Source organism: Eschrichtius robustus, chromosome 3 (genome assembly GCF_028021215.1).
Source record: "Eschrichtius robustus isolate mEscRob2 chromosome 3, mEscRob2.pri, whole genome shotgun sequence".
In the NCBI taxonomy this organism is placed as follows: Eukaryota; Metazoa; Chordata; class Mammalia; order Artiodactyla; family Eschrichtiidae; genus Eschrichtius; species Eschrichtius robustus.
Window position 1 is genome coordinate 150,780,435 of NC_090826.1, and position 15,965 is coordinate 150,796,399.

Below are 15,965 nucleotides of genomic sequence, written 5' to 3' on the forward strand. Positions count from 1 at the left end.
TGTTTCTAATTTAACTAGAAATTAGAAAGAGAAAAAAAATTTTTCATATATACAAAACATATTCTATTTAATAAAGTATATGCATAAAATTATATATTGGATAAGAAGCAAAATTAAAAAGAAAACAGCTTATAATATTCCTGGTAATCAGAGTTCCTAAATATAAAAACAACAAATGCCTTGCCATTTAAAAAAAATTAGCACACTATACAACTTTTACATACTTCAGAGGAAATAAAGATCTTGTGACACTGTTCTGAGCAATCTAATCTTCACATTTATAAAAATTGAAGGCCTAATTTTGCAAATACAACTTTCAAGCTGTATGAGCAAATTTAACTTACATGGAAGGCACAGGATGACATCACGTTGAAGAACGTACCTGTAAATTTCATAAAAATCTAGTCACAAGTCACTAGAAACTTCTTAAGGAATCTCAGAACTGTTTTTAACATGATGTTCTGATTCAAACTTAGAACTGGAGAGTCTTTAGATCACAAATACAAATTGAAGTAAGAGTGAAGAGAACTGTTTCTTATTTGAATGCTACCTGCTTTATGCAGTGTTGGTTACTAAATACTCAGAGCAGATGATTAAAATTTTCTTTAACTTGAATTGTTTTCAATTTTCAACAGCTTATTCACTATATTTTTTTAGTTTGTAAAAAATGTATTTTCACATTACTACAATTTTAAAGAGTCAACCATTGAAAGAGATTTTAAAGTGAAGTCCTGCTCTATTAGCTTCCTACATTGGAATACAAGAATACAGGAAGTGCTTTCAACAGAAAGTTACATGGTCTACAGTACAACCTGTCTAGAAGACTTGCAAGGGACCAGTACAGTAACTTGGTCTCTTTGGATCAGGCAAAATCAGAGGCAATTGAAGAAGTGAGCTTTTCTTAAAATAACACATAAAAAACATTCCCTTATGAAAACGAATACTTGCTTGCACTTAGATTTAGTGCTATTGAGAAGAACTGAGGCACAACAAAACTAAGTGCACAAAGGGAAAATATCTGAAATAAAATGATTTTCAATGTGATTGAAACCTTTCACCATTAGATCTGACAACGCTGGAGAATGACTTTCTCATATTAAAGAACATTACGAACACCAGGGATGAGCCAGTCAAAATACGTCTTGTGTATAATATGTAGGGTGACCTAAAAGGGTGCTGCAGCTAAAAATTCTGATTTTCAAAATCATTTATAATTTTGATTTTTCATAAAATTATTGGCTCTTTTGCTAAAGTAAAATTAACTTCAAACCAAAAGGATGCTCTTAAAGCTCTGGAGGATTGTCAGTTTAAGAAAGATGAAAGTTTCTCATTTTCTCAAACAAGCTCTACTAGAGACACTTCTTTTCTTCATTTATGTCAGTATTAGATGTTCTCTCCACAGAATTTAAAGCATTTGGGTAGAATGTTAAAGATGATTCTTCAAAGAATAGGTGACTAGGTAAGAAGAGTAATGGTGTCCTCAGAAATGATGCTGCCTTGAACTGCAATTGCTCATTAATCCTAGTCATCACGACTCTAGCAATGCGTGCCATCTACACACTTGCTGTCCTTTCGACTCTTTCATTTCAGTCCAGTGATTGAGTTCCTCTTCTCCAGAGCTGTTCAGACCTAAAGAAATCCAGCCTATCATCTCTTTTCTTTTCATGCTGCGTTTGTTATACACAGACAGTATGAGTGTCACATCAGAGAGTTGAAATAGGGCCACTTGAAAAACAAAAGTTTCCTTGTATACTGGATTTGGCTGCCCTCTGCGGATGGATGTCTTGCATTTGGACATCTCGTGACCCATGGAATTCAGTAGAGTTAATTTAACATATGTATCTACAGAAAAAAACAACATACCACAAACATCATTTGAAACAAACTCAAAACGTCTTTCTTGTAACACTTGCTGAGAAGATTAAGTGTTTATACTTTATAAGGATATGGTGTATACCATGTTTAGTAGAAATCCAATAATTCCATTTTGATTAAATGATAATAAAATGTGACAAGTATAGAGAATGCTAAGTAGGCATAAAATCTTTTGGGGGTAATAATATCTTAACCTCACTATTTCTACATTATAGTTAGAATTTAAAGGTATACCTCATAATCCTTCCTCCACCCTCCCACCCCCATCCTTGACCTCCCACTACCCGCCCTTCCCATCCCCACCCCCGTTTAGCTTCACTAAGCAGGACATCATAGCATTAATAAACACTTAGCAAGCTCAATTAGCCACAACACTGTAAAGCATTCCACTGTGCTTTCAGAGTGTAAGAATAAACAAACGAATAGAAATGAAGGCAAATGGTAAGGAGGAAAAGAGAAAGACAAGAATGCAAAGATGACATCAAAACAGCTTAGGATGAAATGTCAAAAAAATCTCTGCATGGATGTGGTTTTTAAATATATTTTTAAAACATTTAAGGGCCAAAATGAAGCCAAATGCACTAAGGGCTCAAAGTTTAGCAAATCAAGTAAAACTTTCTCCTGGTTTCATGCAAGAATACATTTAATGTGCTTTTTGGATAGTTAAATGCTACAGGATTCCTTTTTGGCACAATTTAATGTGAAATTTTAGGTATGGTATCTTAACTATTTTCATGAATTATAAAAAAAAAAATTGATGTGATGTTTAGTGTACCAAGTGAAACATAACAGTTCATTACCTGGTCACTTGGGAGATAAACCCTCTTTTCAAACAACTGTGTTTTCAAGTTCTTTAAACTCATGCAAATTATCTTCAGCATGTAGATCCATCATGTGTACTTCATATCAAAATTTCAATTAATTTTAATGAAAATTGCAATATTTCTCATGAAATATCTATTTCTACTTATGAATCAAAATATAATGAATGAAAAAATAAACCTTTAATTTAAAAAGTTTTGCTAGTTTTATAGATACTCTGAATACCATCATCCATAATCAGAGATAAATTCTAAGTTAGTTTCATTTAAAGTACCACAGATAATAAATGTGCATTTTTTTTTGGAAATCAACATGGTGGACAGCTTCACTGCTGGCAAGTTTTAGGGTATTTTGTTTTTGCATGAAAAGACAACATCCAATTAGCCTCTACAGGAACTCACCTCGGATTATATAAACCTGTCCACCTATCAAGTGTTTTAGACAACAGAACAGTCCATCTGACAACAGGGGGTGGAAAGCAGTAAAAGAAATAATGACCAGATGTCAATTGTTGGGTGAAAGAGGGTCAAAGGTTAGAATTAAAGAGGAAACACTGTTCACTGGAGTGGAAGACACAAAACTTTAGCATTTTAATTCAGGAAGAGGGTTGAAAAAAGGGTATGTTGGGTAAATTTCATGGAATGAGAATATTTAAGGTCATTGTGTAATCTTAAACAAAAATTACACTGTTTTAAAGGGGGATACCTTTATAATGATATTTTCTTGGTCTAAAGCACATTGAACATAGAATCATGCAAATTATCGGACCATAAAAGACTGAATAAAAGTCATTAAAGGATCATTATTATTATTATTTTTCTAAATTTTTAAGTTTATCCATGCAATATTTAACATTTCAAACACTTTATTTTACTCCCAATGTAATATAAAATTAAGTTATGCAAAATAAAATAGAACTACCAAAATTTTTGTTCTTGAATGTTATCACTGTTCCTTTGGGATAAAAATTGGATTAGTCAGTCTATAACATAGTTCAAAGTTTAGAACCCAGGTATATATGAAGGGTCACAGTCTTATATACAATAGACAAACTGATAAAACTGTCATATTTTACTTTATAAATACTCTACTTCATATAATTAGTTTTAATGTTGACTTATATTTACCTACTAGTTACTTCCCAGCTAATACCATGAACTGTCCTACTACTGAAGATCTAATTCTAAAATAATGGAAATTGCTATAACCTATTCTTTAACCTGATAGATCTACTCTATGTTGTGGATGCAAATCTCTCTTAACTTGTTTATTGTCCAGCCCTACCTCCACCCACCCCCTGCTTCATTTTAGTTCTGATTAGTGTTTCTCTGTTTCTATCAGAGTGGGTTCAGCAAGGACAGAAAGGCAAATCTGTCATTTCATTCTGCTGCTTTCTAGCATTTCAAGTTAAAGATTTGTCAAAAAAATAAACTATTAGCTAAAGCAGGAATTGCAAACTGACAGCTTGTGGCTAAATGTAACCCCAAATAATAAACTGTGTTCAAAAATTTTGAATCCGTATGTCTTAAGGCAGGGTGTGCACCCCTGCATTTATCACGGGCCTCTCCATGCTCCTTCTCCTTCATCTACAAATTCTGCTCATTTAAGTTACTTCCCAGGCCATTTGAGTTTGCATTCCTAGTGTGGATTAATGAAGATAACCAAGTCACACTTCCAAAGCTCTTTACTCTAGTAATTGCTTTTTTCCACCCTCTGAATGTTTCCTTCTGAAAGGAAAAAGGGGACAATAATAATTCCATCCTTTTTATGTGCCTTTATCTGATTTGAGTGTCACAGTTACCCTGTGAGAAACACAACCTTAATTTTACATATAAGGAAACAGCCTTAGGGAAGTTAGGTCACTCGTCCAAGGGTAGAAATATAAATCTAATTTTGGCCTTCTGACGTTTAATGAAGGGACAGATACATTGCATGATGTATGTAAGAAGTGAGGTTTCCAGTACTACTGAGGGCACACTAAATATATTTTTATGACTTTTCACTTTGATTGAAAAAATAATTTTTAGGATACTTAGAAGTAAAGTTAATTCAAGGGTGGAAAAAGTGTCCCCTCCAACAATTATTTGATACTTGGAGTGAAATATTGCTTCAAGCAAGTCTGTGAGAAATTGTTAAACAAATTTAAGGTTGCCATTATTACTCAAGATTTCCTTTCAAATTTTGAGTTTAGGCCATTATTAACAGCTTTAATTTTAGAGAAATATAAAGAGGCTGCTACTTTCCCAGTTTATTTCTACAGATAACAATAAACAATTTTGGAGGTATACTGCGTGACAATTTCTCTGTGCATAACCTATCCCCAGCCTCCTGAGCTGGGAGAGAGATAAGGAGAGAGAAGAGTGAGAGGCATATAGACAGGGCAGAGGTATCTATGCCATCTAGCTTTCCTTTCCTAGCATCGAGCATAAATATCAAACTATTCCTTATTCTGTTTGTCCTGGGAAAAGCAAAGCACATTCCATTTAAGAAAAGATTCTGCTGGCAGTACTGATTTATAATTTTAAAGGAGGAAAAATGTGAAGAAACAGTTTTTTCTTAAATTGTTAAGGGAGAAAAGAAGGAAAAATATAGAAGTATACACATTAGTTCATAGTACTGCATGCAGACAGGAAACACGACATCGATCTTCAGTTAAAAACAACAGCTATAAGCATTCCTCATCATATTTGTGGAATGTTACTACCTTTAAAAAAAACCTGTAACTTTTTCTGGCATTAGAAGATAATGGCTATGATAGGGCTAATTCATTCTGCAGACGCTGAAAAAGTTAAAGTCTTGTCACCTTACAATTAACATTTTGAATTTCAGATCTTTCTACTTCCCAAATGGCTGGAAATAGAAAACATGAAACAGATTAGCTGATGATTACACCATCATTGATTGGTTAAGACTAAATGATAGGATTGAAGCCCCTACACTGAGAGTCTCATAAGTACAGAAAACACTAGAATTAAGAAAAATATTTTTCACTCACTGGGTGGTCTGTTCGCTGCCAAGTTTTTGAAGTGGCTGCCTTTTATCACTTCTGCTGATAGTCTTCCAGTTGTGGCATTATAAAGTAGGCCAATGAGAATTTCTGGAACTGAGCCATGTTCAAGAGACTGACAGGAGGATGTACTTTCACTACAGGAGACTTCTGACACGCTCATTTGGGAGTCACAGCCCTGCAATCAAAAATGAAATCTTTATAGTATTTTGTAAAAAAAGATATATTAATAGATACATTGGTAATGCCCTATTTATTGGAATTAGGTAGATAAGTCATGATAAAAACAAGAGTTGTAAGCAAAATTCACAAAACACTAGATTAGAAATGTTCTTAGCATATTTTAGTTCCTGGATCTCTTTTCATTATACAGCAGTCAAAGGAATGACAGGAGATGAGAAGGTCTCATAAATTCTTGCATGTTTGGATACAAATCAGAGAAGATAAATTTCTTAAACTCATAGGGTCAATGAACTCTTTCCTGAATGTAAAAAAGATGTATTGACCCTAAAAGACCGACACAGATTCAGACTTAATTACATTAAATGCAAATGTCTTAACTGTCTTTTAAAGACAAAGATTGGCAGACTTTGATTAAATAAACACAAAATCTGCTACTTATAAGTCAATATGTAAAACACTGATATACAGAAATTGAAAAAAAAGGGTGGGAAAATATTTACCATGCAAATAATAACCAAAAGAAAATCGGTGTAACTACATTAGTATCAGCCAAGGTTAGCTTTAAGGCAGTAACTATTACTAGAGATAAAGAGGTACACTCAATAATGATAAAACTGCAAACTTACCAGGAAGATAAAGTAATTCCAAGTTTGCATTATTTAATAACATGGGCTCAAAATAAAAGAAGCAAAAATTGTCAGAACTAGAAAGAGAAATAGGCAAATCCACAACCAGTGGGGTTGTCCACATACTCCTTTCAGTAAATGACCAAACAAGCAGGCAAATAAATACAGTAATGATGTAGAAGATTCGAATATCACAATAAGTAAAACTGACCTAATGGTAATATGCAGAACACGCCATCCTACAACTATAAAGCATACATTTTCTCAAGCATGCAGTGGATTTTTTACAAAAATATTTATTAAAAAAGCAAACGGGAACTTCCCTGGTGGCACAGTGGTTAAGAATCCGCCTGCCAATGCAGGGGACACAGGTTTGATCCCTGGTTTGGGAAGATCCCACATGCCACAGAGCAACTAAGCCTGTGAGCCACAACTACTGAAGCCCACGTGCCTAGAGCCCGTGCTCCACAACAAGAGGTGCGCACTGCAATGAAGAGTAGCCCCCACTCGCTGCAACTAGAGAAAGCCCGCGTGCAGCAACAAAGACCCAATGCAGCCAAAAACAAACAAACAAACAAATTAATTAATTAATTAATTAATTTAAAAAAGCAAACGAATTTCAAAAATGAATTTCAAACGATGGAAATCATTCAGAATGTTTTTTGAAACAGCTAGAAACCCAAACTAAGTTCTAGTGAAGAAAATTCCTATAAATTTGGAAATTAAGGATACAAATATAAATAATCCATGGGCAACTAAATGATAATGAAAATAAGTTATTTGAAAAGATTAATAAAAATAGATAAATGTTAGTCCAATTAAGAAAAAAAGAGACAAGGCACAAATGAAAAAATATCAGGAGTGAAAAAAGACACTACTACGTATTCTATAGGCCATGAAAAGAGTTTTAAAAAATGAGTAAGAACAGCTTTCTTCCAACAAATTTGAAATTTTGATGAAATGGACATATTCCTAGAATAGTACAACTAAGCAAAATGGACACAAGAAGAAACAGAATATCTGAACAGCCTTACTGAAGAAATTGAATTTGCAATTAAAAACCTTTCCAAAACCAACAAAATAAAACTCAAAAACTTAAGCTGCATGGCTACAATAGTGAATTCTAAATAATAATATTAGTCTTATGCAAACTCTTTCAGAAAACAGGAAAAGAGGAAACACTCCCCAGGTTCCTGTAAGAAACTAGCAAAACCTTAAAACAAAACCTGACAAGGACATTATTAAAAAATTACAGGATTTTCTCATTCATAAACTTAGATTCAAAACTCTAAATAAACGCTGAGCAAACCAAATCGAGCAACATGTAACATCATACTGAATTCTTTTTAATGTTTCCCCTTTGAAATTGGGGATGTCACAATGATGTCAACTATTACCACTTCTAATCAGCATTGCACTGGAGATTCCAGCCAGTGAAGGTCCTAGCCTTATGAAAGGCAATAAAATGAAATAAAAGGTGTAATGACTTGGACTGTCCTCATGTGCATACTATATAGTTATGCACACGTGAAATCTAATCAACTCCACAGAGGTATTACAGTTGCCTGCAAAGGTAAAATTTAAGAATCCATATATTGCTATATACCAGGAACAAATCCTAAAATAACATTTATTTCAAAATAACATTTATTACAACATAAAATATAAAGTATCTAGGAATAAATGTACAAATGACATGCAAGGACTCTATACAGAAAACTATTACTATTATTGAGAGAAATTTAGAAGTGCTATATATACTATGTTAATGAATTATAAGGTTCAATTTTGCAATACTGTCTCCAAATTGATGGATTAAATGCAATCATAATCAAGATCTCAACAGGTTTCTTTGTGGAACTTGACAAGCTAATTCTAAAATGTATGCGGTATATATATATACAATGAAATATCATTTAGTCTTAAAAAAGAAGGAAATCTGCCATATGTGAGAACACGGATGAACCTGGAGGACATTATGCTAAGTGAAATAAGTCAGTCACAGACAAATACTGTGTGGTTCCATTTATATGCGATATCTAAAATAGTCAGTCATAGGAGCAGAGAGTAGAATGGGGGTTGCTAGGGGCTGGAGGAGGGGGAAAGGGAGAGTTGCTGTTCAATGGGTGTAAAGTTTCAGTTCTGCAAGATGATTAAGTTCCAGAGATCTGCTGTACAACATTATATCTACAGTTAACAATACTGTACACTTAAAATTTGTTAAAGGGTAGATATCATGTTAAATGTTCCTACCACAATAAAAATAATAAAATAAATTACAAGATAGGGGGCTCTGCTCTACTGAGTATCAAAATTTACAATAAAGGTACATTATTTAAGACAATGTGATAAAACAATGTCTAAGAGACTGTTAAATAGAAAGTCCACTAATTAATCCATGCATAATAGACAGTTAATTTACAACAAAGGTGGAACACCTCTGAAACACATATACTTCACAATGAGCTCAAATCCCAAATATGTAAAGAATACCTATAAATCAATAAGACAAAGACAACACAATATAAAAACACTTGACAGATACTTGAACCAGCACTTTCACAAAAGAATGGTCAATAAATATGTGAAATGATGTTCAACTTCATTACTAATTAAGGAAAAGGAAATTAAAACCATGAGCTAACACTACACAACAAATAGCTGGGCTAAAACAATAGTGTGGTGAGGACACGGAGAAATGGGAAGTCTCATATTCCAATGGTTATAGTGTAAAGTGGTATGCTTTTTTAAAATGTTAAAAATACACATACCATAATACCTGTCAATTCCATATGTATACATCTCGATCAGGAATATGTGCAATGTTTACCAAGAGACATATGAAAGTATGTCCATAGTAGCATTATTTATAATGACCCCAAAGAGTGGAACGGATAAACAATTTGCGGTGACTTCATATAATTCAGCAACTGTACTGTACATACAGTATATATACACTATACAGCAATGAAACTAATTATAACTACATTTACAAACATGATTTTGGGTGCAAAATGCTGAACCTAAAAGGATATTTAGCTGTATGGTTCCATTTATGTAAATTTCAACAACAAAAAACCAAAACAAAAACCAAATAAAGACCAGGCAAAACTAAACCATAGTATTTCAGATGCATGAATAGGTGGTAAAACTATAAAGACAGCAAGAAAGTGATTAATTTAAAAGTCAAAATTCTGGTTAACTCTAGGGGTGGGGAGAGAAGAAATAGTGATTAGGAAGGACATGGGGGCTTCCGAGGGGTACTGGTAATGTTTTATTTCTTGACCTGGATGGTAGTTAGATGGGTTGTACATTTCTGCCTTTTACACTTTTCTACTATGTGTTTGGTTTCACAAGAAAAAAGGTTTAATGAAAAGAATTACATGATACAAGGATACAACATATACAAATTAACAATAATAAAAATGTTTAGGACTTTCTTTGAACATTCCTAAAGGGATTCACTCCATGAGTTTAAAAAAAAAAAAAAAAGACTATAATACTATTTTCTATAACAAGTTTTTAGATTTAAAAATTACAGATTTAGATTTTTAGATTTAAAAAATCTAAAAATGTCTTATACAAGTCTTCAAGTTTGAATCTAGGTTGGCCTATACAAGTAATCAAGGAGAATTAATACATACGTGGTGACTGAATTAGCTCATGGGACTAATATTCAGAGGGATAAAAATCTCATATTTTCAAATCTAACTCTAAACCATAGAGGAGAAAACCAAAAGGAAGATAAATCTTATATTCCTAAATCATGGGTACACAAAACACATAGTTTGGTATGTTTTCATGACAGTTGGAGGAGAAAACATAATTTTAGTAAGTTTCAATTAGGATATATCATCACTTATGAAAATAGTGTCAAAAACATGCTCAAGCACATTTGGTGCATTTGCTACATTAGGCTATTATACTAGCAGCATCTGTTAGAATACTGTGAAATACATTTTTCATAGTATAGCATTTTTCATATTAACCTACTGTCAGATAATAAGATGTGAATCTAATATTTTCTTATCAACACAGAGGTCATATTGCCAATTTTGTGCAACAAAGTGATGTCCCGAGAAAGTCTTGGGAAAGGTCTTTCTTGCTCCTAAGAAAAACAGCTAACTTATCTCCCTGCTTTACTGCTGCAAAAATGTCCTTGTCTCTAAGCCCAACAAAAAAAAGCAAGAGTGGTAAGATTCTTGGCGATCACATTCTATTTTAGTAAGCCCAGCTGAAATACAGTAGTATTTAACAGAAAAAAAAAAACACACCCCCAAAAACCAAAAAACTATTGTCTGAAGAGTTCATTCTGAATTTATACCTTAGAAAAAGTGCTAATCTCATGGTCTTTCTACTGCCATCAGTGTAACTGCCTGTCCAGGGTTGGTATAGGTGTGGCAATCCAAGGGGATCACTGATTACAACGAAAGCAGTACAGAATAACTATATAAATAGAGTAACTGCAGTAAAGACAAATTAAATACAGATACTATGTACTCAAGTGGCATCTTTCCTCCAACTATTCCTCAGGGCATGCTGCTCTGTTCAGTGTGTATTCAGGAATCTCTACCTACTCTCACTGCAGACCCCATCATTAATTTATAATTGAGGCTTCCCTAGGTGGCAGTAACTGCAGATGATTAACCCAAAGTCAAACAAATCCCAATCATAATTGGGTCTACTTAAAGGAATCGTCCCATAGCCTCCCTAAAGTAAAAGTATAACTTCCTCCCATCTAACATAATACTTTATTTCTTTTTTAATACTTCTTCTCTTTCCTCCTGAGTCCTCTGCCCTAGGGTGAAGGATTATAAGCAATTCTGTAAAAGTAGAAAAAAAATTATTTAATTTTTCAGAAAAGTGAATAAACTCTATATAATGTTTACCATAAGCAGAATTAGTACTTATGGCAGCCATTACATGTCTTTAACGGTGCTAATAGGTTAAAATCAGGTCGGAACTTGTAAATATAGAAAGAAAAAGGTAAGATTGGAAATACAACAGAACTCCTATTAAGTAAACGTATGGGGCTTTTTATTAGTACTAAACTGACTCCACCTTACTTGTAACCACTTCTACTCAGTACTTTTAAGGTAAAACTGCTGAACTCTACAATGATAATTATTATGAATTTGAATATTTTCTGTTGAATTTATTTTTCACTGTGGCTAGAAGAAATTTTCTGCTTTTTAAGGTAATTTGACCCAAAATGCTTCCATTATACTTTCCTGGAAATGGAGTGATGAGGGCGCTGAAGTGTAACCAGAGGGCGGCCACCTGCTGCAAACCTGGTGAGCGGCATCTCCAATAGCAGTGCTCGCTCCTCGGGGGCCCTTCCTTAGCCCCAAGGCACGGAGTGCCTATCAGACAAGGTAAGGAGGAGATAACCAGAGGCAACTTCAGGAAGGAGAAAGCAAGAACAGCATAGCTGCTCCAAACCTTACCCCCCTTCCACTTCCATGCCCTCCCCAATCCAGTGTAAAGGAGAGCCATTCTGTATTTTGGTAGGGGTAAAAACACACCCATTGACTCTAAAGGATAACTTACTGGGATGAGCAGTGGATGGGTGGACAGTTTAAATTTCAGAGTGGTGTTGGAATCAGGATGCTTTTGGTTGCAAGTGACAGACAATGGCTACTGGCGGGGGAAGAAGTGGCCCTCCCAGGAAGGGTCTGCCCCAAAGCAACAGGGTACAGAGGCCATCAAGAGCTCCCAACCAAAAACACAGGAGGGACAGAAACAGAAAGCATCCAAAAGTAAGGACAGAGAGCTGGATGGCAGCAGCAAGCCCTCCTGCCGTCTACGGGCCCCTGCACTTCCACTAGGATTCAGCCTGCAGAGCATCAATCTGTCTCCCTCCCTCCAGGGAAGCCTGGTGCTGAGAAGCTTCAGGCACTTAACCACCAAACTGCTACCAAATTTAACTGGCTTAAAAGACACAAGGGAATTTACTGGCTTCTGTAATATAATGGTTAATACAAGGGTAGCTTCAGGTGCTCGCTGATCCAGGCTTCAACCCATGTCACTAGGAAACAGTTCTCCTCCATTCCTTGGGCTTGTTTCCCAAATTTGGCTTTATTCTCAGGTAGACTCTTCGCTCCAAGTTGCCAGGGTTTTCAGTGGCTCTGAGTGTTGTGGGAAAGAGGAAGACAGCATCCTGACTGCTCCCACCGAAACCCTAGAACTCACTAGTTAAGGCCCGTGAGATCTAATTCTGGGCTTTGGAATGAAGTCACTTCAGCCAAAGTACAGGAGCAAGTTGGTCTCCCAAGCAAAATCTGGATACTGTGGCCACAGAAGACATGGATGCTAGGCAGAAAAAATAGATGTCTACTACAGAGCCTATTCAACTGACTTGTTTGCCCTGCTTCTTTTCCCCTTGGCCTTCAGTAAGGACTATCACCCCTGCTACTGAGGGGTTGCACCAATTGTGGCTACTTCCCTCTGTCTCTTTGCTGGGTTTGGTCTGTGGGCCTTAGCCTTGCAAGAGCCAAGGAAGAGGGAAAGATGGTTCAGTGAAAGGGAATGTTACTATACTCAGCGAACATAGTACACCTGATATACAGGTTAGCTAATGAAGAGTGGAAAAAAAAGTAGAAAATTCTCACTTTCTCTTTCATACAGAAAGTTGTTTCATATTAACACTGAAAACTTATTGATAAGATTTAAAATACAGCAAAAATTGTAAAACAAATAAAAACAAAATCTTTTCTATTACTAATGTTTGAATATATCATCACGGAGAAATGGTCATAAAAACTCCTGCTCTTATCAAAATTTCTGTATGTATATATAGGTACGTATACACATGCACATATTATTTTTTGCTACATTCAATATGAACATATTTAAATTGGCATTTCTGCACACATGCTTGTGAGATTGGTTTATAAAAGTTTATAAAATTGGTTTAAAAAGTTTATAAAATTTTCCCCATGCTCTCAAACAACTCCTATGCTATATAAACTATTTCAGAGGATGAAAAGGAAAAGTACCCAGCTTCTCTTTTGAGATGTATAATTTTGACACTAACTAGACAAGAACATAAAATTATAAACCAATCTCACTTAGAAACATATGCAGAAACCTCAAGTTAAACAATGTTAAATTGAATTCAGAAAAAAATGCACATATATATGTGTGTGTGTGTGTGTGTGTGTGTGTGTGTATGTATATATATACACATTTCATCAAATAGATATTATTCCAGGAAAGTTACTTGTTCATTGAAGTTGGGTAAAACTTGCCTTTGAAACTCAACTATCTTTTTTTCTTTCTCGTTCTTTTATGAGAATCTTTTTGACTACTGATTGAATTTCTTAATGGTAATGTCATTTCATGTTTTCTATTATTCCTAAATCAGTTTTTAGAAATTTATGTTTCCAAAAAAATTGCTCATTTCATCTAAGTTTCCAAACTTGTTTTTCTAGAGTTATTCTCTTTATGATTCTGAAATTTCGACTGAATTGATGATTATGTCCTCCTTTTCATTTAATGTAATGTTTTTCTTTCCTGATCTATCTCCAGAGGTTTACTTAACTTATCAGCAACTTAAAAAACACAGCTTTTGTTTTTTAAACCTCTTCACTTTTTTTCTTTCATTAACTTCTCCTTGTTTTCCTTTTGTAACTTCCTGAGTTGAAGACTATTTAGCTCATCGATTTGCACTCTTATCTTCTTACAAATACATGTAAGGCTATACATTTCCCTATAATATTGTTTTATCTGTATGCCGTAAATTTAATAGTGTTCTCATTTTGTCTGATTCTAAATATTTCTAATTTCCATTATGCTTTTTTCTCTGACCCTGAGTTAATTTAGAGAGTTTTTTGTTTGTTTGCATATCTAGATATATAGATTTGAGGGGTGGTATCTTACCTCCTACTCTTCTACTCCTCAGTCTTGGACTTCTAGCTAAATGGGCCTCCTTGCTCTTTCCTGAAGACAACACATGTACTCTGGGCTCTGGGGACTGGCTGTTCCATCTGCTTGCAATGTTCTTTCTCCAGATATGCAAATGACTAAGCCTTCCTCTCTTCCAAGTCTTTGCCCACATATTACATTGTCTCCAGTGACCTCTTATTTAAATTAAAACTCCTTTCCAACTAGCATTCTTGATCCTGCGCACTCGGTTTCTTTTACCCATAATACGTATAACCTTCTCACATACTATATATTTACTATATTTATTACCTTTACTGTATCTCAAGTCTCCCCTCCCCGCTAATGAATTAAAATTCCATGCAGGTCAAAATTTATTTCTGCTTTTCATTAATGTACACCAAATAACTAGAACGACGTCCAGCATGTAGTATGTGTGTGTGCCCCAGATAGTTTTGAATGAATTTTTAATTTCAATCCAATGTGGTCAAAGAACAAAGTTGACATGATATTGACTCCTTGATATTTGTGGAGACTTCCTTTGTGGCCTGGCATATATATGGTTGACATTTGTAACTGTTCTACATAGGCTTACGTTTATTAAGTAGAGGTCCCACACAAATACATTAAATTAAACTTAAGTGTTACTCAAATCTTTCATATCTTTGCTAGTATTTTTCTGCTTGATCTATCTCTGCTTATTTAGATATTCTACATACTTAATAATCTCTCGGCTCACCATCTTATTTCTTCCTTTTGAATTCAGTGCTCTTCATACACAAGTATATGCTTTAGTAATTATACCAGCAATGAGCTATGAGTGCTAAACTCTCCTGGTCTTTGCCTGAAAATATCTGGAGTTTACCCCCTTCCTTAGCAGTAATTTAGGTGGCTATAGTATTCTAAGTTCGTAGTTTATTTGCCTTGAAACCTTACAGATATTATACCAATGCCGTTTCAGGTATTCAGGGCTGTTGAGAAGCTTTCTGTTAGACAGTTGTTGTTCCCTTTCCTTATCTTTTCTCTGTGGTTACTTTTATCATTTTGTCTTTGGTGTTTCATCCTATCACTGTAATCTTTATAGGTGTGGTTCATTTTTGATAATCCTGCTTATGAGCACCTGCACTTTTTCAATCTGATGATCTATGTACTTCAAATGTTGCCTCTCACTTTTTCTAGTCTCTCACTCTGGAGTTTTTATAAGAAAATATACTTAACATTCTCATTCTACCCTTCATTCTCCTTACCCTGTTATTCATATTTTTCATTGATTCTATTTTTAATGACTCTATTTTTTCATTCCAGAAGTTCCATATGGTCATTATTTAAATCTGCCTCTTTTCCCGTATTGTCTTGTTCTTTCCTTGTGGTTTCTGTTACTTCTTTTAGCTCTTTATTCATTTTAAGCATATTTATTTTATAACCTCTTTCACAGTGTTCTATTAGTTCATGTCCTAGAAATGCCAACCTATCTATCTTTTGGGTCTGCTGTCATTCATGATGGATCATTTCTTTCTGCTTATACTCTTTTTTAATGTGAGTTCATCTTCAAGGGGGATTGTTTTTTC

General features: G+C 34.5%; 1 protein-coding gene across 3 annotated transcripts in view; it reads right to left on the minus strand.

Annotated features, from left to right (window-relative positions):
* Positions 1–1,528: 1,528 nt before the first annotated feature.
* Positions 1,529–15,965, minus strand: part of SYT14 (synaptotagmin 14) — a 155,018-nt gene continuing 140,581 nt past the window's right edge. For 2 of the 3 annotated variants that reach the window (XM_068538441.1, XM_068538439.1), the window contains exons 5-6: positions 5,693–5,882; positions 1,529–1,842 (exon numbers count right to left, since the gene is read on the minus strand). In XM_068538441.1, the coding sequence (XP_068394542.1) occupies positions 1,529–1,842; positions 5,693–5,882 (504 nt within the window). Of the gene's footprint in view, positions 1,843–3,098; positions 3,156–5,692; positions 5,883–15,965 lie in introns of all 3 variants that reach the window. The other variant, XM_068538440.1, reaches the window with a different exon arrangement.